We start from the raw sequence: 23,769 nt of genomic DNA, 5'->3' as shown, positions 1-23,769 counted from the left end.
TGTTTGAGGGCCTGTAGATAACTCCCATTAGTGTCTTCTTACCTTTACAATTCCTCTATTCTATCCACAGTGACGCTACATCATCGTGTTATGTCACCCCTCGCAAGGGACTGAATTTCATCTCTCAACAACAGAGCTACCCCACCTCCTCTGCCCACCTGCCTGTCCTTTCTATAGGACGTATAACCCTGAATATTCAGTTGCCAGTCCCAATCCTCCAGCTACCATGTCTCTGTAATCCCCATAATGTCATTTTTACCAATCTCTAACTGAGCCTCAAGCTCATCCACTTTACTTCTTATACTTTGTACATTCGTATATAATACGTTTAATCCATTACTCGCGTCACCTTTCACATCGATTCCTATTTCACATGGCCATACTCTCCTATCCCTTCGTGAGCTTTCTGCCCTGTTAATTCTGGTTTATTTCTTAACTTTTCCTCTACTGTCTTTCCCTTTAACTCCATCCTTGTATTTCCAATTGATGAAAAGCAAAAGAGGGAAATATTAAAGAAAAATTAGAGATGAAGCAAAACCTCATTCCATGTTTCCCTTAATTGAACAGACACACGTAGAATGGAGCGACCTTTAGTCTTTGCTTCCCATTGGATAGCTTCTTGCATGATTTTGTTACAGAATTTCAAATTTTCAACAAATGATTTATTACCTTTCTTGTGAAGTTTCAAAATGTGTAGATTTATTTTTAAACTCTATTTTTGGCATCTAAGATTGGAAGGCAAAGAAGTTTAGAAAATAAGTAAATTATATTGCCATACTGTGGCTATGCCTAATCTTCAGATATGTCAGTCATAAAAAAAAGTTGCAAGTTAATTTATCTTTATTCATTTCAGGTTGTTTGGTATTTCTCAACTAAGGCATTTTTGCACATCACTTTTATAAGTCGTAATCAATAAACATTAAACAATACTTTAAAGGGAAAAAAAGCAATTTCCTAGTTCTAAAATATTGGCTTTGTCTTTCAGAAAAAAACTGGTTGGCTTTTTCTTCTCATTGTCTTTGTCATCTACGTTTTATCAGGTCTCTCGGAATTCAAATCATTGTTAAAGGAAGCAGAGAACGAAAAATTTCCAGAAAATGATTCATTGAAACAGCTGTGGGAAGCTGTTGTAGAGGCAGATAAATGTGCCTTTGTTGCCCAGCAATTACTTAATGATAAGCGGCAAACCAGGTGCGTATGTTTTACACAACATTGAGTGTAAAGAATGTGCTGACAATATTGGGCTATATTTTCATTTACTGCTAGGATACTTTCAACTGACAATTACCTTTAAAACTGGTCTAGTTCCAATTATTATTTTGTAAAACTTTCCTTTGTAGCCCAAACTTCCATAAAACATGAATAGACAGCTCGGGAACAAGCCCTTCAATCCACCTTGTCGTGCCAAATTGGATGCCAAATTAAACTAATCTATCTACCATTCTCAGTATGAAAAAACTTTCCCCGCTTTTAAACTTTGCCCCTCTCACCTTAAAGCCTATGCCCACTGGCCTTTGACATTTCTTCCCTGGAGAAAAATATTCTGACTGTCCATGGTACAGATTCTGACCATCTACCCTTTCAGTGTGAAGCAGAATCACATCCTTAAATTTTCACTCAAAAATATTTTTCCCTTTTGTTTCATGTGAGTGAGCAGTAGTTTAGAGATACAGCGCGTATACAGGCCCTTCAGTCCACCGGGTCTGGGCTGACCAGCCAGCGATCCCAGCACATCCTACACCCATTCGGGACAATTTTTACATTTACCAATTAACCTACAAACCTGTACGCCTTTGGAGCGTGGGAGGAAACCGAGGATCTTGGAGAAAACCCATGCAGGTCACGGGGAGAACGTATAAACTCCGTACAGACAGCACCCATAGTCGAGATCGAACCTGGGTCTCCGGCGCTGCATTCGCTGTAAGGCAGCAACTCTACCGCTGCGTCACCATCACCGCCCTTGTAGGAAATATTTGTTTAAGACTCAATGCACAGAATTGTAATGCTTGCCATGTGTAGCCTTGAATGGGAATATGTAATGTTTTTACTAGGTATGGGCATGAAAATTTACATTTTCAGAAATTACTCGTGCAGTGTGAAGAATTGAGGGATTTTGTCTAGAAAGTTGGCAAGAGAAGCTAATGTTCTTGAATCAAATTTGATAGAGATGCACAAAATAATAACTGGTTTAGAACATAAAACACAGAACAGTAAAGCACAGGTAAAGGCCCTTCAGCCCAGAATGTTTGTGCCAAATATGATGCCAAGTTAAACTGATCTCACCTGTTGGCATATGAGGCATATCCATCTACTTCCAGCACTACCATGTGCCTATCTAAAAGCATCTTAAACACCACTATCGTATCTGCCTCCAACACCACCCCTGGCAATACATTCCAGGCCCTCGCCACACGGTGTAAAAAGAAACTTGCCCACACATCTCCATTAAACTATTCCCCTGTCAATTTATGGCTATGCCTTCTAGAGTTGGACATTTCCACTCTGGGGAAAAGGTTCTGATTGTCTACCTATCTATGCCTCTCATAATTTTATAAACTTCTATCAAGTCTCCCTTCAACCTCTGATGTTCCAGAGAAAACAATCCAACCTCTCTCCATCCCTGAAACGCTCTTATCGGGGCATCATCCAGGTTTAGATGTGGTCTTTCTCATTTTGGGTAGAAAATTGCATCATTGCCGGCAAATACGGTAAGTTTCAAAAAATGGGAAATTAATTCCAACAAAATTCCGATAAATTGTTCCTTGAAGAGAGAAGAAGAGTATTCTTTGCAGGAATTGAATTGGGATAATGCGAACTTTGGTTATCGTGTTATAGGTACCGTTCTTGTGGAGGAAAGTCCCAAAATCGACTGACTGTTGCAGAGCTTCAAGCTTTTGTTAAGCAACTCTATGACCTTGCCTGCATCATTGACCAGGCTCCCTTACTGAAGGTATGTGTAGCTCAGAAGTTTAGCAGGAAAAGTAATCTTTTTAAACTATCTACAGTTGGATTTTAAAGGTAATTAAATATATCTTTTTTTCTGTAACATTCTTAATTCACTGGTATAAATTTTAAATTTGTAATTCTTTCTACAGGAACTTTTAAACTCAGTAGAATATTTTCAGCTGCGCTCTGCAAAAGTGCTCTCTGATGAAATACCCAATACATTTGAGCTCCAGCAACTGTTGGATATCAGTTTTGGGTTTGACATAGAGTTACCACAGATTCAATATCTTCAAGAGCACCTGGAGCAAGCACGATGGCTGGATGAAGTTCAGCTAGCTCATTCTGCACCTGAATCTTTTGCTTTGGATGATATGAGACGGCTGATTGACTCTGGTGTGGGATTAGCACCTCATCCAGCTGTAGAGAGGGCCATGGCTCACTTGCAGGAACTCCTCACTGTTTCAGAACATTGGGAGGAGAAAGCTCACAATTTGCTAAAATCCAGGTGAGAGACTTAATGATTCATATAAAGCTGCAAACATACCTTCATCTGTACAGTTGATCAGATTCACAAGAGACCTTTCATGACCTCGAAGTTTTGCGACCAGTGGAATGCTTGGTGTGGCCACTTTTGTATTGAATCAAATGTAAATAAGGTTGTAAACTGCAAGGTTCATAACAGGTGAACAGTAATTACCATATCATCTTTTGTTTGTTGAGGACAAATATTGACTAGAAGGCTTATATTAAGTAGCCTCATCGGATCCTTTTGATTTACCCGAGTTTTAGGCAGTTTTAATGTTAAAGGATGTTTTTATTTGTAAGCGCGATGCAAGTCTCACTGGAAGACCAGCATTTATTGCTGATCCCTAATTGCCATGTAAATGATGTTGGCTGCCTTTTTGAACTGCTGCAGTCTAGATCATTCTATCCAACAGTATAAGTTTGCTTCCAAGATCTGAAGTAGTCGTTTTCCCTAACATCTGCTGCCCTTGGTCTTAGTAGTCGGGATTGGGGCTTTGTGAGGTATTACCAAAGAAGAGTGCAGTACTGCTGCAGTGCATCTTGAAGATGACCAATAAGGCAGCTGCTGTGCGCCATTAAAGGAGGGAGGGAATGTACAGGAAGGTGGATTAGATGCCACTTCATATTAGACACTCATGCTTTATGATTGTTGTTTCATTTGCACTTATTGAGGCATGTAGCAAGTATTATAACGAGAGGATTTCAGTATAGGAGTAAAGAGGTTCTTCTGCAGTTGTATAGGGCTCTGGTGAGACCACATCTGGAGTATTGTGTACAGTTTTGGTCTCCTAATTTGAGGAAGGACATCCTTGTGATTGAAGCAGTGTAGCGTAGGTTCACGAGATTGATCCCTGGGATGGCGAGACTGTCATATGAGGAAAGATTGAAAAGACTAGGCTTGTATTCACTGGAATTTGGAAGGATGAAGAGGATATCTTATAGAAACTTATAAAAGGACTGGACAAGCTAGATGCAGGAAAATGTTCCCAATGTTGGGCGAGTCCAGAACCAGGGGCCACAGTCTTAGAATAAAGGGGAGGTCATTTAAGAATGAGGTGGGAAAAAACTTTTTCAGCCAGAGAGTTGTGAATTTATGGAGTTCCCTGCCACAGTGGGCAGTGGAGGCCAAGTCACTGGATGGATTTAAGAAAGAGTTAGATGGAGCTCTAGGGGCTAGTGGAGTCGAGGGATACGGGGAGAAGGCAGGCACGGGTTATTGAGAGATTGAGAGGGAACGATCAGCCATGATCACAATGAATGGCGGTGCTGGCTCGAAGGGCCGAATGGCCTCCTCCTGCACCTATTTTCTATGTTTCTATTCCATCACAGTAGATATATAAATTGAAAATACTAGATGGATTAATTATTTATCTCAAAAGAATGGACTTCTGACCTGTTATCATACCACAGAAGGTATGAGGTTAATCAAGTAAAGCTTCGGAATGCTGTTGGCAGACTGGGAATATCCTATTGTTGAATGACAAGATAGTAGTCAGAGACTCATTGGGTATAATCATGATATGGCACTTGAGTGCTGTGGTTGTTAGTGTCCTATATCTACCACAAATGGCGTGTTTCATTTAGTGGCTGGATCTTCCTGCATTATTTAAGAAATTGATGATGGAACTAAGCGCAATGTAGTTCATAGCATATGGATGCAGTTTTTAACAGCCAATATTTATTTAAGGTTCATAATTGCTCCTTGGACTGAATAATAATAATAATAATAACTTTATTTGTTAAGCACCTTAAAAACAACCAAAGCTGACCAAAGTGCTGTACAGAAAAAAGAAAACAAGCAAGACATCATAAAACAGGCAGAACAACAGAACATACAACTAACACGAGGCGCATAAATTACATACAAAAATCCAAACAATAAATTAAAAAACATAAAACACAAGTACAAACAACGCAGCAAAACCAAGCAAATAAAGTTAATAAACAATTCGACACCTCACTGGTCTACAAAGGCCATGGAGAATAGATATGAATGCTTAAGATATTTGAGCAGTCTGACAGGACTCGCATCGTACTGAGGTTTTGGAGTTATGTGAGGCTAGACTGGGTTAGGAAGACAGAATTCATTACCTGAAAGGCATTTGCAAACCTGATTAGGTTTTTACAACAGTCCGTTAAGGTCATAGTTGCCATCACTGATGATTCATTCAAAATGTCTTCATTTGCTGGGATTTGAATTCCTCAGCTGCTGTATTGGGATTCAGTGTTCAGTGTCAATAGTTTTGTGCCCTGGATGGTAAACATTTTTTAGCCATTAATTTACTGCCAAGTGCATGCTAAAACGTCAGAAAATATTCCAATTTCTGACAAGGAAAGTCGTTGATGAAGCAACAGAAGATGTTCATTCTTGGGAAAATGCAGCAATTCCCTGGCACTGAGATAATTTGACCTTAACAGGCATGGCTGGCTGCCTATTTGTGTGACTCCAGTCAGTGTTAGAAAACCTACCCCAACCCCTTCCTCTGCCCCACTCGCCACCATAAGCCAGGTTTGTTAGACCTCCTTGATATTGTACGGTTGTACCAAGTATTTTTCTGAAAATGAGCTCTTGTGGCTGTGTTCAATAATATTACTTGTCACCTCAAAGTTCAAAGTCGGTGTCTTTGTCGATTTACATGCATTAATTACTGATAATTGCAGCACTGTTAATAACGGTTTCTGGTTTCTATCGTCATATGTACTGAGGTACAGCAAAAAGCTTTGCTTGCATGCTATCCAATCAATTGAGATAATACTACACTAATAAAATCAAGCCAAACTAGAGTACAATAGATAGAGTGAAGGGAGGTAGAGGCTTTGGTGTGCCTTCTTGGGTGTTACATCATTGTGATTGATACACAACAGTTTGTGTAATATTTATTCCAAGGAACTTGAAGATCTCAACCATTTCCTCTTTGGCACCATTGATGCTGATTGGGGCATGTATTCTACCACACTTCCTGAAGTCTAACTAGCTCCTTCGACTTGTTGACATTGAGGGAGTGTCTGTTGTCCTGACAGCATATTACTATGTTCTCTATCTCCTTCTTGTACTCCATCTCATCAGTTGTACTTGTTGGTCTGATGGAATGGGCAAACACACAGCAGGCTAAGTTTAATGTAGAGAAATGTGAGCTGGTGCATTTTGTTAGGGAAAACGTGAAGAGGACATGTACAATAAAATATACTGGGAAATGTAAAGGAGCTTTGGGACTTGTGGGCAGGTGTATACAAATCATTGAAAATGGCAAGGCCTATTGAGAAAGCAGCTAAGAAGGTATACATTTTTGGGCTTTATCAGCAGATGCATGTAGTATAACAGTAGGCACGCTACACTTGACATCACTAAAGTACAGGTACATAGTCAATTAGACTATTATATTCAATTCTGTTCACCACATTATAGAAAATGGTGACGGCATTAGAGAGACCCCTGAAAAGATTGAGAATGGTACCTGAGATGCGTGCTGTTGCAAGGATAGATAAGAGGGGCTGATACTGCATTGTTTGGAGGAGGGAAAGGTTAAGAGTAGACATGATAAAAGTAGGTGAATTATTGAGAGGTCTGAACAGGGTAAATAGTGAAAGACTGTTCCCTTTTATGGACGAGAGATGTAAAATAAAGGGGAAGCGGATTAAGCGTGACAAGAACATAACATTTTTGCTGAGCGTTAGTTGCAATCTAGAATGCGCTGCTTGCGGATGTAGTGGAGACGGATGTCACTGTCCTTCAAGCAGGAATTGGATAAATAAATAATGGTGCAGAAAATATGCGAAGCTGATGAATAAAGGCCAGTGGGTAGAACTAGATTTTTACTCTTGCGGATATCCAATATGGACATAGTAGATTGAATGGCATCCTATGCTGTATCCATTCTATGATGCAATGTAATATTTAAATTTGACATCTCATAATCTTATCAATTTTAAATAATTATGAGCACATGGTTTGGACACTAATTCCACATTTTGGAATTGTGCTGGTTGAACAGGTACTTCGGATCAGTCTTTACTAAGGAAGAGACAAACAATTTCCCAGAAGTACTGGAGGACAGAGGATCTAAGGGGGTTGAGGAACTAAAATAAATTTTCATTAGGCGAGAAATAGTATTGGGTAGCTAATAGGACTGAAGGATGATAAATCTCCGGGGCCTGATGGACTGCATCCCAGGGTCCTCAGGGAGGTGGCTCTAGAAATAGTGGACGCATTGGTGATCATTTTCCAATGTTCAATAGATTCAGGATCAGTTCCTGTGGATTGGAGGATAGCTAATGTTATCCCACCTTTCAAGAAAGGATCGAGAGGGAAAACGGGGAATTACAGACCAGTTAGCCTGACCGGTGGTGGGAAAGATGCTGGAGTCGATTATTAAAGAGGTAATAATGGGGCATTTGAATAGCAGTAAAAGGATTAGTCCCAGTCAGCATGGATTTATGAAAGGAAAATTATGCTTGACTAATCTTCTGGAATTTTTTGAGGATGTGACATGTAAAATGGATGAAGGGGAACCAGTGGATGTAGTGTATCTAGACTTTCAGGAAGCCTTTGATAAGGTCCCGCACAGGAGAGTGGTGACTAAAATTAGAGCACATGGTATTGGGGGTAGGGTGTTGACGTGGATAGAAAATTGGTTGACAGACAGGAAGCAAAGAGTAGGAGTGAATGGGTCCTTTTCAGAATGGCAGGCAGTGGCGAGTGGAGTGCTACAAGGCTCGGTGTTGGGGCCGCAACTGTTCACCATTTATATTCATGATTTGGAAGAGGGAATTGGGAGCAACACTGGCAAGTTTGCGGATGACACAAAGCTGGGTGGCAGTGTGAAGAGGATGTTAGGAGGTTGCAGGGTGACCTGGACAGGTTGAGTGAGTGGGCAGATGCATGGCAGATGCAGTATAATATAGATAAATGTGAGGTTATCCACTTTGGTGGCAAAAACAAGTGGGCTGATTATTATCTCAATGGGGTTCGGTAAGGGGGAGGTACAGCGAGACCTGGGAGTCCTTGTACACTAGTCACTGAAAGTTGGCGTGCAGGTACAGCAGGCAGTGAAGAAAGCTGATGGAATGTTGGCCTTCATAACAAGAGGATTTCAGTATAGGAATAGATAGGTTCTTCTGCAGTTGTATAGGGCTCTGGTAAGACCACATCTGGAGTATTGCGTACAGTTTTGGTCTCCTAATTTGAGGAAGGACATCCTTGTGATTGGGGCAGTGCAGCGTACGTTCACAAGATTGATTCCTGTGATGGCGGGACTGTCATATGAGGAAAGATTGAAAAGACTGGGCTTGTAATCACTGGAGTTTAGAAGGATGGGTGGTGATTCTTATAGAAACGTATCAATTTTTTTTTTTTAAAGCTAGATGCTGGAAAAGTGCAAGATCATACTTGCTCATCAATTTGTTTTTTTAAAATGTCAGCTATGTCTTTGCCAAACAATTTTTGGTTATGTCTGTACCACGCTATTTGGATAAATTGTTGTGATTAAAACAACAGAAAATGGGTAGAAATCGATTAGGTTAAACATACATTTGTGAAGAAGGGACTATGCAATGAACAATGCTGAGCTGAAGATGTTTTCTTAAATTATCTTAATATGGTGCATAATTAGACACATAACAATAACTTTTTTGTCTATAATCAATAGGAATAACTTTCTTCCTTGTAGAACTGCAAACTTTCTTGGATGTTAGATATCCTCCACAACATAAATAAGATGATATCAGATGACCTGGTTCTGATAAATTGTTTTGATTTTATTTCTGGTTCTTAAAAAAGAGTTAAGAAGAGATTACTAAAATATTATGTAGTTAAGGTGAGGATGGGTGGGGATACACAGCTGGCATCCCGGTGCCATCGAAAAAACCTAGAGCTCAATGCTCTTAAGACAGTGGAATTGATTGTAGACTTTAGGAGAGCTCCCCCTCACCCCACTCACCATCAACAACACGACAGTCACATCTGTGGAGTATTTTAAGTTCCTGGGAACCATCATCTCCAAGGACCTTAAGTGGGGGGCTACCATCGACTCCACAGTCAAAAAGGCACAACAGAGTTATGTAAGGTACACAAAAATGCTGGAGAAACTCAGCGGGTGCAGCAGCATCTAAGGAGCGAAGGAAATAGGTGACGTTTCGGGCCGAAACCCTTCTTCAGAGTTATGTACTTCCTACGGCAGCTGTGGAAGCACAATCTGCCACAGGCAATGATGGTCCAATTCTACATGGCCATTGTAGAGCCTGTTCTCACCTTCTCCATCATGGTCTGGTTTGGTTCAGCCACCAAGCACGACACCTGGAGGCTGCAGCGAATCGTCCGATCAGCAGTGAAGGTTATTGGCTGCAACCTTCCCTCCATTGATGAACTGTACACTGCAAGGGCCAGGAAGTGAGTGGGCAAGATCATCTCTGACCCCTCTCACCCAGGCCACAAACTCTTTGAATCACTTTCCTCTGGAAGGCGACTCTGGATTGTCAAAGCTGCCACAACCAGACATAAAAACAGTTTTTATCCACGAGTGGTTGCTCTGCTCATCAGCCAAAAATGTGAAGCCTCCTTTTGATCTGGTATTTTGTTGGTTCACATGCTTGTCAATGGTGTTTTAGCATTAATGTTTTATTGTTAATGTTTAGTGTTTTCTGAGTAATTCGTAATTGTCACTATGTCATGTTGTTATTTGTGGGCGGAGCATCAAGGCAAATTCCTTCTATGTGAATACTTGGTCAATGAACTTAATTAAACAAGTGTTTCTGATTCCTGCAGGCCGCCACACTCTTTGACAACTTTATCTGCTGCCTTGGAAGAAGTAGAAGTGATTCCTGCTTATTTCCCCAGTGGTTTTGCACTGAAGGATGCTGTAAAGAAAGCTGGAATCTGGCTTCAAGAAGTGGAGATTTTTCAGGTTATTTATACCAAAATGCAAATGGGGTTCTATGTGGTTTTTATCTCATTTATGCCCTGGGATGTGGATCCATGACTATAGTTAGTAATTGAAGGTAACAATATGAAGTTGTCCATGAAATGGGGACATTTACATTTTAAGTGTGCATCATAAATAACCAAACTGGTGCTCAATTTCAGTTAATTACAGTTGGTTGTGTTATGATCTATGCCGGATCTAGCTTACATTAAGTCCTGGTGCCAGTATGCTCTATTTTAAATTTGTACATCTTGACAAGGATAGAAGGTGTGCGAATTATGATGCCACAGGAAGGAATACATTGCCTTCCATAATGTTTGGGACAAAGACCCATAATTTGTAAATGGGTTAAGGGGAGTGTCCTTCTACGTAAGCATATCCCACCTATCTCACCTTGAGATCAACTAGTCAACAGGTAGTTGAGCTTGAGACAACGCCCTCGATCAGCTACAACAGCAATGACATTATTATGTTAGCGGACCAAACTGTATTTCGAACCTATTATCTCACTGAATAAAGCAACTGTTTAGTCACCAATATTATAAATATTTAATGCTGAACTCTGGACAAGCACTGTGCACTCAGCTTCTATATCGTTCAATGGATTTGCAAATAACTTCAGTTTAGTAGTTTTGGTAAGCTTTCAGGAGAGATGCAAGTAATCTTTAAAATAAAGTTTGAGACTGAAAGACTGAAATTTGTATTTGGTCAAGTATATTTCCCCTCTTGTTCCAGAAGGAACGTGAAGATTTCCCCACTTAATTGGCGTTTCTTAAAAAATTAACTTTAATGCATGGGTTTTAATAAATATAGTTTACTTTAACAGAAAATGTAATTTTTATCAGTGATATCCATGAGATTTAAGGGAGGGGAAAATGTTTCCAGCTCTAACGTTTTCTGATGTGTGTGTGTATATATAGATATAGATATGTGTATGTATATGTGGTGCATTCAGAAACTATTCAGACCCCTTGACCTTTTCCACATTTTGTTACGTTACAGCCTTATTTTAAAATTGATTAAGTTCTTTTTTTTTTAATCATCAATCTACATACTATAACCCAGAATGAAGAAGTGTAAACAGGTGTTTAGTGTGTATGTGCTGGAGGAACGGTGCAAAGAAATGGACAGACAACATTTTGGGTACCTTCAAACTGGAGTGGAAGGGAGATAGCTGGTATAGAGTGTTGAGATGCTAACATATGATGATCGTTTGATGGGCCTGTACTCACTGGATTTTAGAAGAATGATGGGGGACCTAATTGAAAGGTACTGAATAGTGAAAGGCTTGGATAGAGTGGATGTGGAGAGGATGTTTCCACTTGTGGGAGAGTCTCGGACTAGAGGTCATAGCCTCAGAATTAAAGGGCGTTACTTTAGGAAGGAGAGGAGGAGGAATTTCTTTAGTCAGAGGGTGGCTAATCTGGAATTCTTTGCCACAGGAGGCTGTGGAGGCCAAGTCAATGGATATTTTTAAGGCAGAGATAGATAGATTCTTGATTAGTACAGGTGTCGGGGGTTATGGAGTTAGGAGGGAGAGATAGATCAGCCATAATTGAATGGCATAGAGTTGATGGGCCAAATGGCCAAATTCTGCTCCTATTGCTTATGAGAGGGTAGGGGTGGGGTAAGAACTGGCAAGTGATGGGTTCATTCAGATGAGGAAGGGTTAATTGTCAGGTGAGTTTAGTCAGGGAGAGATGGGTGGTGGTGGTAACCATAGTTGGAGCTGAAGTGAAGTTGAAGTGGAGAAGACAAGGATGAAGATGTGGAACCAGAGGGAGGCTTAGTTGTCAGAAGAAGTGGGTAGAGTTGTTGGCAGAAGAGGTGGGCAGAGGATTGGTGGGAATAAAAATGGGGTACGAGGAGAAGGAATGGGTGGGAGATGTGCATATGGAGGATGGGAAAGCAACTTGGTGATGGGAGCAGGCCTTGTGGAAAGAAACATGCATGGGGAGGAGAAGACTGGGTAGATGAGGAGGTGAGTTGGTTAAATGCAATTGTAAAATTCGATGTTCATACTGTTGAGTTGTAGGATACCTTAGCAGAATATCTGCTGCTATCCTTCTAGTTTGTGTGTGGCCTCTGGTAATGGATGAAGAGGACAAAAAGGTTGATTTGGGAAGGGGAATGGCTAGCAACCAGAAGCTCCAGCAGGCCATTGCAGGCAGAGTGTGAAGGTTTGACGAAGCATGTGCCTATTCTACACGAAGATGGGGGGGGAAATTCATGTGTTTTTTTAATATAACGTCTACTGGTATTAGATGTCACATTAGACGACGTACACTAAATGGAAGATATTTGCAAGCACAAAAAAAATAAATTGCCAAGAGTCTAGTAAACATGCAGTGTTCAAAAATGAATGTGTTTTCAGAGCTTCTCTATTGTAGTAATTTATTTTAGCACAGTGCTGAAGGAAGACATTAATGCACTCAAACTGAATCCTCTGATGTGAAGATTTGAATGCATTTGGGACCCTTTATTCAAATATTTTAATTTTATTGTCTTTTTATTATTAACTACTGAAATATAAAAATTTACACTCAGTTGGGCTGACTTTTGAGAGTTAATAAACTTAACAAGTTGGCCACTTTTAACGGTATAATTCTATGTGTAATTAGTTTTTGTTTGTATTTACTTTTAGAGCTCTGGCCAACCTCACCCTTTTGAAATCTTGATGGAGCTTGTGTCACGAGGCCGTGCACTCCCAGTAAATCTGCATCCACTTCCTCGACTTGAGTCCCTGTTTGAAGAGGCTGAGAGTTGGAAAGACAGTGCAGCTAACATTTTTCTGACTAAGAACTCTAATTGCTCCCTTTATGAAGTAAGCAATGTTACAATACATTATTCATGTTCTTTATTCAGTATTGTAATGTATGAATATGATTCGATGGTCCTTTATTGTCGGTGAAATTCATTTTTATATTCGGTGCAAGTATCCTCCCTGATCTGTCCTGGGTCCAGAACATTGATGCAATCACAAAATGCCTTTGATTCCTCAGCATGTTACCGAATACTCTTATCAAACTTCCACGGATTGGTTTATGGTAAGTATGTGGTGGAGAGTTTATTGATTTGTTACATCAGGGCTTGGTGTGGAAATTCAGAACAAAGCGGGATTCAGAAAAAAGCAGGATTCAGAAAGTACAATACAATACGGTTTTATTCGTCACACTGCACATACAGTGCAAGTTAAATGAATTTGCCAGCAGCGGTACAATGAGAAAGAACACACAAAATCACAATAAAAATTTAACACAAACATCCACCACAGCATTCATCGCTGTGGTGGAAGGCACAAAAATTGGCCAGTCCTCCTCCATTTTCCCCCGTGGTAAGGACCTCAACCCTCCGCAGTCGCCACTGCGGGCGTCCAGATGAATGAAAGTTAAGGTAAGTCCTGAATCGGTGCCTGGTTCATCATAGAGTCTGATCTCCCGTCATCAAAAGGATTACGAGGACCTGCCTCAAAAAGACAGCTGATATCACCAAAGACCCACATCACTGGCCATGTTCTCTTCTCTGTATAACCATTACCAAGAAGATACAAGAACTTGAGAATTGTTACTTCCAGGTTCAAGAACAGCTTCTTCCCATGTCCTTGGACTACCCCGCACAATCATAACCACAACCATATCTCAGTACTGCACCAATACAAACTTTGCACTGCCACGGTTGCTATGTGTATTTTGGGTTTTGCTCAACCAAAGTCTTGTTTACTTACAATAACTGTAGTTCATTGTTTATAAATTTTTTTCATTGTGCCTTATGTGCCTGTAGAGCTGCTGCAAGTAAGAACTTAATTGTTCTGGTTCATATCTGATGCATATGAAAATAAACATAACTTTCTACTCCAATCTAAAAATTACTGTACAGAGCAAAATATAATGTGGGTAGTTTCAATGCTATTGAGCACCAGACCTGCCTGCTTGGTTTAGAGTTTGATTTAGAGTTTGACCTTGTGTAGCAATCTGATGTAAATCTTCAAAAATATGGGATATTTAACTGTTGAATAATCTTTGAGATTTTGATAATAGTCGATCATTAGAGTCTTATTCTGATAATTGAAGTTTGAATCCTTCTGTCATTGTTTTATTGCTGCTAAATTAAGTTTTTATGTTTGTTAATTTAGGTGTTGTGTCCCAGGTCAGACACTTGTGCAACTGGACTGAAGAAGAGAGCCAAGAAATCAAAAGAGCATTTGCAGAATGGAAAATGGAAAAGTCCAAAGCTGGAAAATGTAAGTAATGTTGGTCATTGAGTGCTGGTGGATGGGACTAGGGGAGAATAAGTGTTTGGCACGGACTAGAAGGGCCAAGATGGCCTGTTTCCGTACTGTAATTGTTATATGGTTATATGGTGTTGTTGACGGTGGCCTTTTGTGTGTAGAGTTGCTGCTTTACAGCGCCAGAGACCTGGATTCGATCCTGACTACGGGTGCTGTCTGTATGGAGTTCTACGGATGTAGAAAAAGTACTAAATGAGTACTTTCGACCTGTATTCATCAAGGAGAAGAACAGTAAAATCATTCGGGAGATACTAATATGCTAGGGCGGTTTGAGATCAAGAAGGAGATGGTTTTGGGATGTTGAAGAGTATTTGAGGTGGACAAATTCCCACGGCCCAATGGGATCTATCCTAGGTTATTGAGAGTAAAAAGAGGAGATTGCAGGGCTTTGACGAAGATCTTTATATCTTCTCTGGCTGGCAAGGTCAGTGGTCAAGTGGTCAGAATTGGTCATTTTTTTAAAGTTATTTAAGAAAGTAGAAAGATTCTAAGAAATATCGGGAGGAACAGGGTTCTGACTACCCTATCTATGCCTTTCATAACTTTACATACTTTTATAAGGTTTTTCCTCGGCCTCTGTCATTCCAGAGAAAACAGTCCATCTTTATCTAACACCTCCTTATACCTAATATCTTCAAGTCAAGTCACATTTATTTATATAGCACATTTAAAAAAACAACTGTCGTTGGCCAAGATACTTTACAGCTCAGTGGACGTCAGGAAAGGCTTGGGAGTATAGATAAGATTTTAGTCTTGACTTAAAGGAGTCGATGGAGGGGGCAGTTCTGATGGGAAGGGGGATGCTGTTCCACAGTCTAGGAGCTGCAACCGCAAAGGCGCGGTCGCCCCTAAGCTTATGCCTAGACCGCGGGATATTCAGCAGCCCCATGTTGGACGACCTGAGGGACCTGGAGGTGGAGTGGTGGGTGAGAAGACTTTTAATGTAGGAGGGGGCAAGCCCATTGAGGGCTTTGTAGACATAGAGGAGGGTCTTGAAATATATACGGAACCGCACAGGGAGCCTAACAAAGGCAACAATCTGGTAAACCTTTTCTGCACCCTCTCCAAACCTTCTACATCCTTCCTGCAATGGATTCACCAGAACTGCATTCAGTACTCCAAATACAGTCCAACCAAAGCCCTATAAGGTTGCAAAATGATTTCCTGACTTTTATACACAGTGCCCCGACTGGTGAAGGCAAATATATCTTATGTCTTCTTCACCATTATCTACGCGCTGCCATTTTCGGGGAGCTTTAGACTTAGACCGCTAGACCCATTTGTAAGTCAATGCTGTTAACGGTCGTGCCATTAATAATATACTATAGCTATATAATTTCCTTTTACATTTGACCCTCCAAAAGCCACAAGTAATTCATTTCAGAATGATTTCAGTAAGACCCCTATATTAACCGCCCTCTGATTCAGGGACTTCTGTGGTCAGGTTGATATAAGTGGGGATCCTCTGTTTATCCAGGTATTCCCGTATTTGAAAATTGAGATTTTTCGTAGCCTTGGATCTTTTGTGGAGTTGGTAATAATAATTCCAGCAAAGAGCTGGAGTAGGTGCAATGGCTAAGGAGATCCTTTATACAATACTTTGGTTTCTTTGGTACTGTGCAGTGCCATAAAATTACTTTGTTGTGCAGTTAGTACCCAGGAATGGGAGGAGTTCCCTTTATTATCATGTTTTTGATTGAAAAATTGGAATCTAAATGTAGACAATGGTGTAAATATTCAGCAGGTCAAACAGCATCAGTGGAGAGAGAATCAGAGGTCATCAACCTGAAACTAACTCTTTATCTGTATATTGATGTTGCCTGGCCAATGTAACATAAGAAACGGGAACAAGAGCAGACAAATCCATACTCTGCTCTTCATTAAGATCATGGCTAATCTAATCTTGGCCTTAACATTGTTTTCCCCTCTCTCCACCTATGCCTATTGAGTCTGGTATAATTCAAATGTATATTAATCTTCTTTTTGTATATTTTCAATGATGATGGGTCTGCAGTGTTCTCTAGTAGAAAATTGTAAAGATTCATGATCCTCAGAAGAAATTTGTGAGCTCCAGTTTCATGTATATTTCTATCAAAATATATCCTGCTAATCCCCCTCAATCTAGTGTTCAATGCGAGTACCTATCATTCTTCTATATTCTAATGTGTATAGGCCCAAATTGCTCGCTAATTCTTTATACATCAACCCCTTTGTCCCAGTAATTACCCCAATTAAACTTGTCTCACCATCTACAATGTAACTATAATCATTCTCTAAATATGGGGGCAATAACTGCACAATTTTCCTAGTACAGCCTGTCAAGTTGGATCTAAATTGTATACTTTTATATTCCATATTCTCGCAATAAAAGACAACATTCCATTGGCTTTCACAATTACTTGTTATATCTGCACACTAACATTTTGCAATCCAAGTACCAGACTTCCCCATCCCATTTTGCATCTCTCTCCATGTAGTTAGTAATGTGCTTTTTCTTTCATTCTTCCAATGTGGATAACCTCATGTTTCCTCACATTTGTAATTTATTTGCCCACACTTAATTTATCTAATTTTGCTGGCTCTTGGCTTGACATGGTAATCCAACTATTTTTGTTTTGTCAGTAAATCTTACTATGGTGTAATTCTGTCCCTGTCAAACCATTAATATAGATTGGTTTCCATCACTTGCAGCTTTAAATTTGGTTGTAATGCTGGGGCATGTTAACTAAATTTATTTTAGTTCATTGCTGTTAACATAGCTAATGTTTGGGGAAATATCTTATTGGCATTGTGTCATATAATTTTGCAAATATAATTTATTTTTCTGATTTATAGATGGAAACTTTCAATGACGCCAGGCTGAAAGAAATGGAATCCTTTCGTTCCCTCCAAGCAACAAACTCCAGAAAGTACCTTTCTGATACAGAGTGCATTGAAATCAAAATGTGTGTTTGTCAGAATGGTCCATCAGGCTCCATGCTGCAGTGTGAGCTTTGCAAAGACTGGTTCCACAGCCACTGTGTCTCAGTTGCTAGTGGTTGCCATGAGGAGCTGCCATGGCTCTGCCCAATCTGTCTGCGATCAGAAAAGCCATCCTTTGAAAAAATCATCCCACTCCTCTCAACACTGCAAAAGATTCCTGTAAGACTGCCAGAGGGTGAAGCACTAAATTATATTTTTGAACGAGCTATGAACTGGCAGCATCGGGCAAAGCAGCTTCTTGACACAGAGGAACTACATTTGGCCTTTATCACCTCACAAGTAGCAACCCAACCTTGGCCAGGTATTACAAAACAAATGGCTGCTACTGAATTAGAGAAACAAGTAGCTGAATGCAATTTGCAGGTAGGTCACAGCTACTTTTTAATTCAACTTCCCTTTCCCAAGAAATGAAATTACAATTTTTCTTAATAGCAACTTCCTTAATAGAAAAATTGACATCTTGAGTTCTTGTGGGTCATTGTCTTTCTAGCTACCATATAACTACCTGCAGCAGAATTCATTTTAAGTTTAAAGATGCTAATTGCTACATATTTCAATCCTTGCTTCTCTTAATTGCTATTAAGGTGAAAGACTAAACACAAAATTGCATGAAATGATTTTGATAATACCAAACTCTGATTTTAAAAGCTTAAATATTTGCAAATATGCAGGGCTCCATTATTGGAAGCCTGCAGTGAAAAAATGGTGTGCCCACTTTCATTTCGATATTTAAGAAAAAAAACATATTTCCAAATTCAGAGGAACAATACATTTAAAGCAACTCTCTGTATAGAATTGATAAAATTTACAACTTTTAAAAATGTTACTTTTTACAATGCTCATGGAGCTCATTTGACATATTTGATCTAGTCAGGATCCCAGTGGAAAATTGCCATCAGTTATATTTCCCTAATCCCTATTTCCTTGAACAGTACTGTAAAAAACATTTGAGCATAAAGACTATGTTACACATTCCAGTTAAACTGATTAACTCTGCCTGCGTGTGATCCATGTCCCTCCATTGCTTAGTCATGCTCCTCTCAGAAAGTCGCTTAAATACTGTTATATTGGACCACCACACCTGGCAGTGTGTTCCAGGAACACACCTATCTGTTTAAAAAAAAAAAAAAAAAAAAAAAAAATCTCCTTTAAACTTTGCTTTCTCACCTCAAGGATATGCCATCTGGTCTTTGATCTATGCACCTGTTGATCTATGCAGTTCTGAATCCCAATGACAAAATCACCGTGGATCCCTTGCATATTTATCTTCAGGATCGGGCTACATAAGGGAGTTTATCAAATACTTACTAAAATCCATGTAGATAACATCCACTTACCTCATTGATCATCTTTCTGGAAAAACAGCTCAAATACATAAGACATGGCCTCCTTTGGGTAAAACTAATAATAATAATAATAATAATAATAATAAATACTTTATTGATCCCCTCAGGGAAATTCAGATGTCCAGAAGCCCCCAACCAACAAACCCACAGATTCAAAACGAACGCAGACAGAAAATACATGGAATACACTGTGGACACTACCTGAGAGCAATAAATACTTAAAAAGACCAATAATTAACAATTAAAAATTAAAAATTGCAAAAATGCATCCCCCTACAGCCTAGGGGCCAGAACCGTTCCCTGTGGGGCTCCAACATTGCATACCACTGTGCCAGAGACACTCCCCCAGCTTGACAAACTGTGGTCGACCCGTCAGGCAATCGTATATCCAGGAGATAAATGTGGAATCCACCCCCATCTTCTTAAGCTTGTCATTCAGAATCAGGGGTTGGATGGTGTTTGAGAAGGCGATGCACTTGAGAAGGCGAAGAACATAATCCTCACATAGCCACCGGGTTTGTCCAAAAAGGAGTAGATCCGGTGCTGCCTGTAGATGACTGCGTCATCCACCCCAATGTTCTCCTGGTATGCAAACTAGTGGGTCGAGTGCGTGATGGACTTGTGGTCTCAGGAGACGAAAGAGTAGCCGCTCCATTGTTTTCATGATATGGGATGTAAGGGCCTGGTACCCTTCTCTGATCTGTAGTCGTTGATCTCGGTCGGCCGCCCTGCTTTGGGAACCGGCACGAGACATGATGTTTTCCACAGACCTGGTACCCTCCGACTGGAGGCTCAGGTTGAAAATGGTCTGGAGAGGCTCCGCCAGCTGAGCCGCACGGTCTTGTAGCAGCCTGGGACAAACACCATCAGGGCCAGCTGCTTTACCAGGGGGCAACCTCCTCAGCTCAGCTCTCACCTCGTCCGCCGTGAAGAACCGTTGAGGAGATGCCGGCATAGGAAGTGCTGCAGCTATGGTGTTGGGGGGGCTGCCTCGTGAGGTGATGGTGAGGGAGAGGCTGAACCTGTAGAGGTGGGAGGGGATATCAGATCAAACCTGTTATAGAACAGGTTAAACTCATTGGCCTTGTCCACGTCTCCCGACGGCTGGCTTCTCTTCTCCTTGAAGCCAGTGATGGTCTTCATTCCTCTCCACACCTCTTTGATGTTGTTGTACTGCAGTTTCTTCTCCAGCTTCCTTTTATATTCTCCTTTTGCCTGCTTCATAACCCTTTTCAAGTGGTGCTGTACCCTCTTGATTTTTTCACCAACCTTGAAAGCCTCCTTTTTCTCGTTAAGGAGGCTCTTGATGTTGCTTGTAATCCAAGGTTTGTTATTGGGAAAGCAACAAACAGTTCTTACTGGCACAACAACATCCCTACAGAAGTTGATGTAGTCCGTTATGCATCCAGCCATCCTGTTGATGTCCATACAGCTGTTTAATTCCTGTGACTCCATCAGTATGTCCCAGTCTGTGCATTGAAAGCAGTCCCTCAGTGATTCACTGGCCTCTGGTGTCCATTTTCTGAAAGACCGGGTGGTTGTAGGCTGTCTCAGTACACAGGGTTTGTAAGAAGGCCTTAGATAAACCAGGTTGTGATCTGATTTGCCAAGCGTTGGAAAGGCTAAGACACTATAGGCCTCCTTGACATTGACATAGCACAAGTCCAGTGTCTTATTGTGCCTTGTGGGACAGTCAACATACTGTGAGAAGCCTGACAAGTGGGGGCTGATGTTCACGTGATTGAAGTCCCCTGATAAGGCAATGAGTACGTCCGGGTGTCGGGTCTGTAATCTCGCGACAGTCTCTTGGATGACGTCACATGCAACTACAGGCTCCGCTCGAGGAGGAATGTAAACAATAATGGCGACGATGTGGGAGAACTCCCTCGGTACATAATACATAAACTATGCAGCTTGTCTTCCAAATATGAGTTAAAAGGATCCTCTACATTAGCTCCCCCACCACTGACATGAGGCTCACTGGCCTATTATTTTTCTCTACTTCCTTTCTTAAACAAGGGAACAACATTCGCTGCTCTCCCATACTCCGGGACCTCGTCAGTGACTAGAGAAGATACATAGATGTTCATGAAGGCCCCTGGATACGCCCCTCTTGTCCCTATCAATAACCTGGTATCGATCCTATCAGGCCCTGGGGATATACCCATTTTAATGCTCTTCATAAGGTCATAAGGAATAGGAGTAGAATTAGGTCATTCGGCCCATCAACTCTACTCCCCCATTCAATCATGGCTGATCTATCTCTCCCTCCTAACCCCATTATCCTGCCTTCTCCTCATAACCTCTGACACCTGTACTAATCAAGAATCTATCCATCTCTCGGCCGTGAAAATATCCACTTTCTATGACTTGACCTCCACAGCCTTCTGTGGCAAAGAATGCTACAGATTCCCCACCCTCTGACTAAAGTAATGTCTCCATCTCCTTCCTAAAACGACATCCTTTGATTCTGAGGCTACAACCTCTAGTTCTAGACTCTTCCACTGGTGGAAACATTCTCTCCACATCCACACTATCCAAGCCTTTCACTACTCTGTATGTTGCAATGAGATCCCCCATCATTCTTCTAAACTACAGCAAGTACAGGCCCAGTGCCAACAAATGCTCATGATAGGTTAACCTACTCATTCCTGGGATCATTCTTGCAAACCTCATCTGGAACCTCTCCAGTGCCAGCACATCCTTCCTCTCATATGATGCACAAAATTGCTCAATATTCCAAATGTGACCTTACCAGGGTGGGATCACACAGAACTACTATGAATGTGTAATCCACAGTCGCCGTGGACACGGTGGGCCACAGGGCCTGTTTCCATGCTATATCTCTAAATTAACCAGTTATGGATTTTTCACGTATGACTTGGAATTTTCTGGTTGTGGTGAATGTCTGTGCATGAATCGGACATCCATCTAATAAAGCTATTGCTCATTTGCCAACGTCATCAAACCAATCAATAAAATGGTTTCAATTTACCAATTTGATAATTTGACTCTGCATTTCTCTTTTTTAGTATAGTTATTCTCGTTCTTTGGTGGAAATTATTATTCATTTAATACACATTTCAACCATTATTTCTTATCCCAGAAGCTGTGTTTAATCTATCATCCCATTTTTTTCCTCTTCCCCATCTTTGACACGTAAACCAATTGAAATCGATTTATTTTATTCATAGATGAAGTGTATTCATGGATTTAATTTCTCTTATCTATTCAGATGAATTCAGATGCAGAAGAGATTAAGTTTTATACTGCAGTTTGCAATAGGAATGAATCGGAAGAAGAGAAGACGGAAGATTCCAGATCTTTATTGCGGAAGTGCATCCCAGCCCAAGGTTTGTAATTGTATATTTAACTTGCAGCGGAGTTGCAGCTTACTTTTCATTAAAGCTCTTCTATGAAAAATAATTTATTTTGATGAAGGCTGTTTTCTCTTTATCTTCCTGCAAAGGTGCGCAATTATATATGGAATGAGAAGCTTACAAAAATGCAGTCCTTGGTGCAATCAGTGGTAATCATGTGTAGAGGATACATTTCTGGGAAGTGAAAGGCAACAGTTTATCTCTGATCAACATACGTTACCTCATGGTTCTTAAATTGCACAAATGATTTTTCACACATTACCTGGAGTACCAAAAGGAAATTGAGTGCAAAAGTTAAAATTATTGTCACATCATCTAGTAATGTCTCAACAAGAAGACTCACTGTAATTGGATGACTATCCATTGCTTAGTATAAAGCCCCAAACTGACCCATTTCTAGCCCAAAGGATGGAAATTTCCATTTGATAATTAGTAGACATGAAGTATTCTATTTCTCACTGGTAATTTGGAAAGTCATGCTGATTGGGGAATAGATCAAGTCATTTTACCATCTTGATAATTGTATGTTACAAGGCCAATGGAGTTATTGGCTAATCACTGCAATTGATTTGTTTACTTTGAACACAAACAAAGGGAGGTGCTTTCTAAAGAATGAGCCCAAAGTACTCCAGATAGTTTTTAGATGCTTTGAGGCTTTTTGTAGTCACCACCCTTTTTGGCATTGATCATATTTTTTCCTGAACTATTATCAAGTACAATTAACTTGACAGTCCCTAGTTATTACCTCTTGTTGTAGGAAATAAGTAATTGTAGCCTTGTCAGTACAGGCTTATCAAAACTTCCCTGGTCTTCAAATATCTATATACTTAAAACTTTGATCTTGTATGTGGATGTATTTGTGTGTTCATTTGTTTGTGTATAATCACACCTTCTCGGAAAAATGTTCCCGTTGAGTCCGAAATCGCCTTATCTGAAAATTTCATGCTTAATTTCTCGAGTTCTTAATGAAAATGTTCAAAAATCGGACAAAACTTTGAAATAAAAACGACTGTCTTTCGCTGATGATGTCACAATGGATCTGCGTGCCTGCTGTCTTCCATGCGTTGCAAGTGACGTCACCCCCCCCTACCTCCCCCCACTCTCTTTCTCTCTCTTTCTCTACCCCCCCTCCCTCTCTAGCCCCCGCCTGCGAGTTGGGGGCTATGTGTGAGGGGATCGGGCGGGGATGGGGTAAAAGAAGCATATGAATAATATTAACATAATATCAAGGGGGTGGTTAGTGTGTGTGGGAAGTGGTTAATGTGTGTGATGTCACGAGTTGCGTGCACTAGACGTGTTTATTCTCTCCAATACAGCTCCCTACTCCTCCCAGGTCATGGGCGTTGCCCGGCTTTAAATACCAACTCGGGTAACGACCCAGTGAC

The 23,769-nt window shown here is 40.6% G+C and overlaps 1 protein-coding gene across 2 annotated transcripts in view; it reads left to right on the top strand.

Moving 5' to 3' along the window:
- kdm5ba (lysine (K)-specific demethylase 5Ba) overlaps positions 1–23,769 on the top strand; it is a 96,898-nt gene that overhangs the window by 64,685 nt on the left and 8,444 nt on the right. For both annotated transcript variants that reach the window (XM_055654728.1, XM_055654729.1), the window contains exons 17-24: positions 1,041–1,191; positions 2,836–2,950; positions 3,096–3,451; positions 10,232–10,370; positions 13,033–13,212; positions 14,521–14,628; positions 17,512–18,021; positions 22,240–22,357. In XM_055654728.1, coding sequence (XP_055510703.1) covers positions 1,041–1,191; positions 2,836–2,950; positions 3,096–3,451; positions 10,232–10,370; positions 13,033–13,212; positions 14,521–14,628; positions 17,512–18,021; positions 22,240–22,357 — 1,677 coding nt within the window. The remainder of the gene's footprint in view (positions 1–1,040; positions 1,192–2,835; positions 2,951–3,095; positions 3,452–10,231; positions 10,371–13,032; positions 13,213–14,520; positions 14,629–17,511; positions 18,022–22,239; positions 22,358–23,769) is intronic.

The sequence above is a fragment of the Leucoraja erinacea genome, chromosome 24 (genome assembly GCF_028641065.1).
Source record: "Leucoraja erinacea ecotype New England chromosome 24, Leri_hhj_1, whole genome shotgun sequence".
Taxonomy (NCBI): domain Eukaryota; kingdom Metazoa; phylum Chordata; class Chondrichthyes; order Rajiformes; family Rajidae; genus Leucoraja; species Leucoraja erinaceus.
The sequence above is the reverse complement of the archived record's forward strand: the minus strand, read 5'-3'. Positions and strand labels throughout refer to the sequence as shown.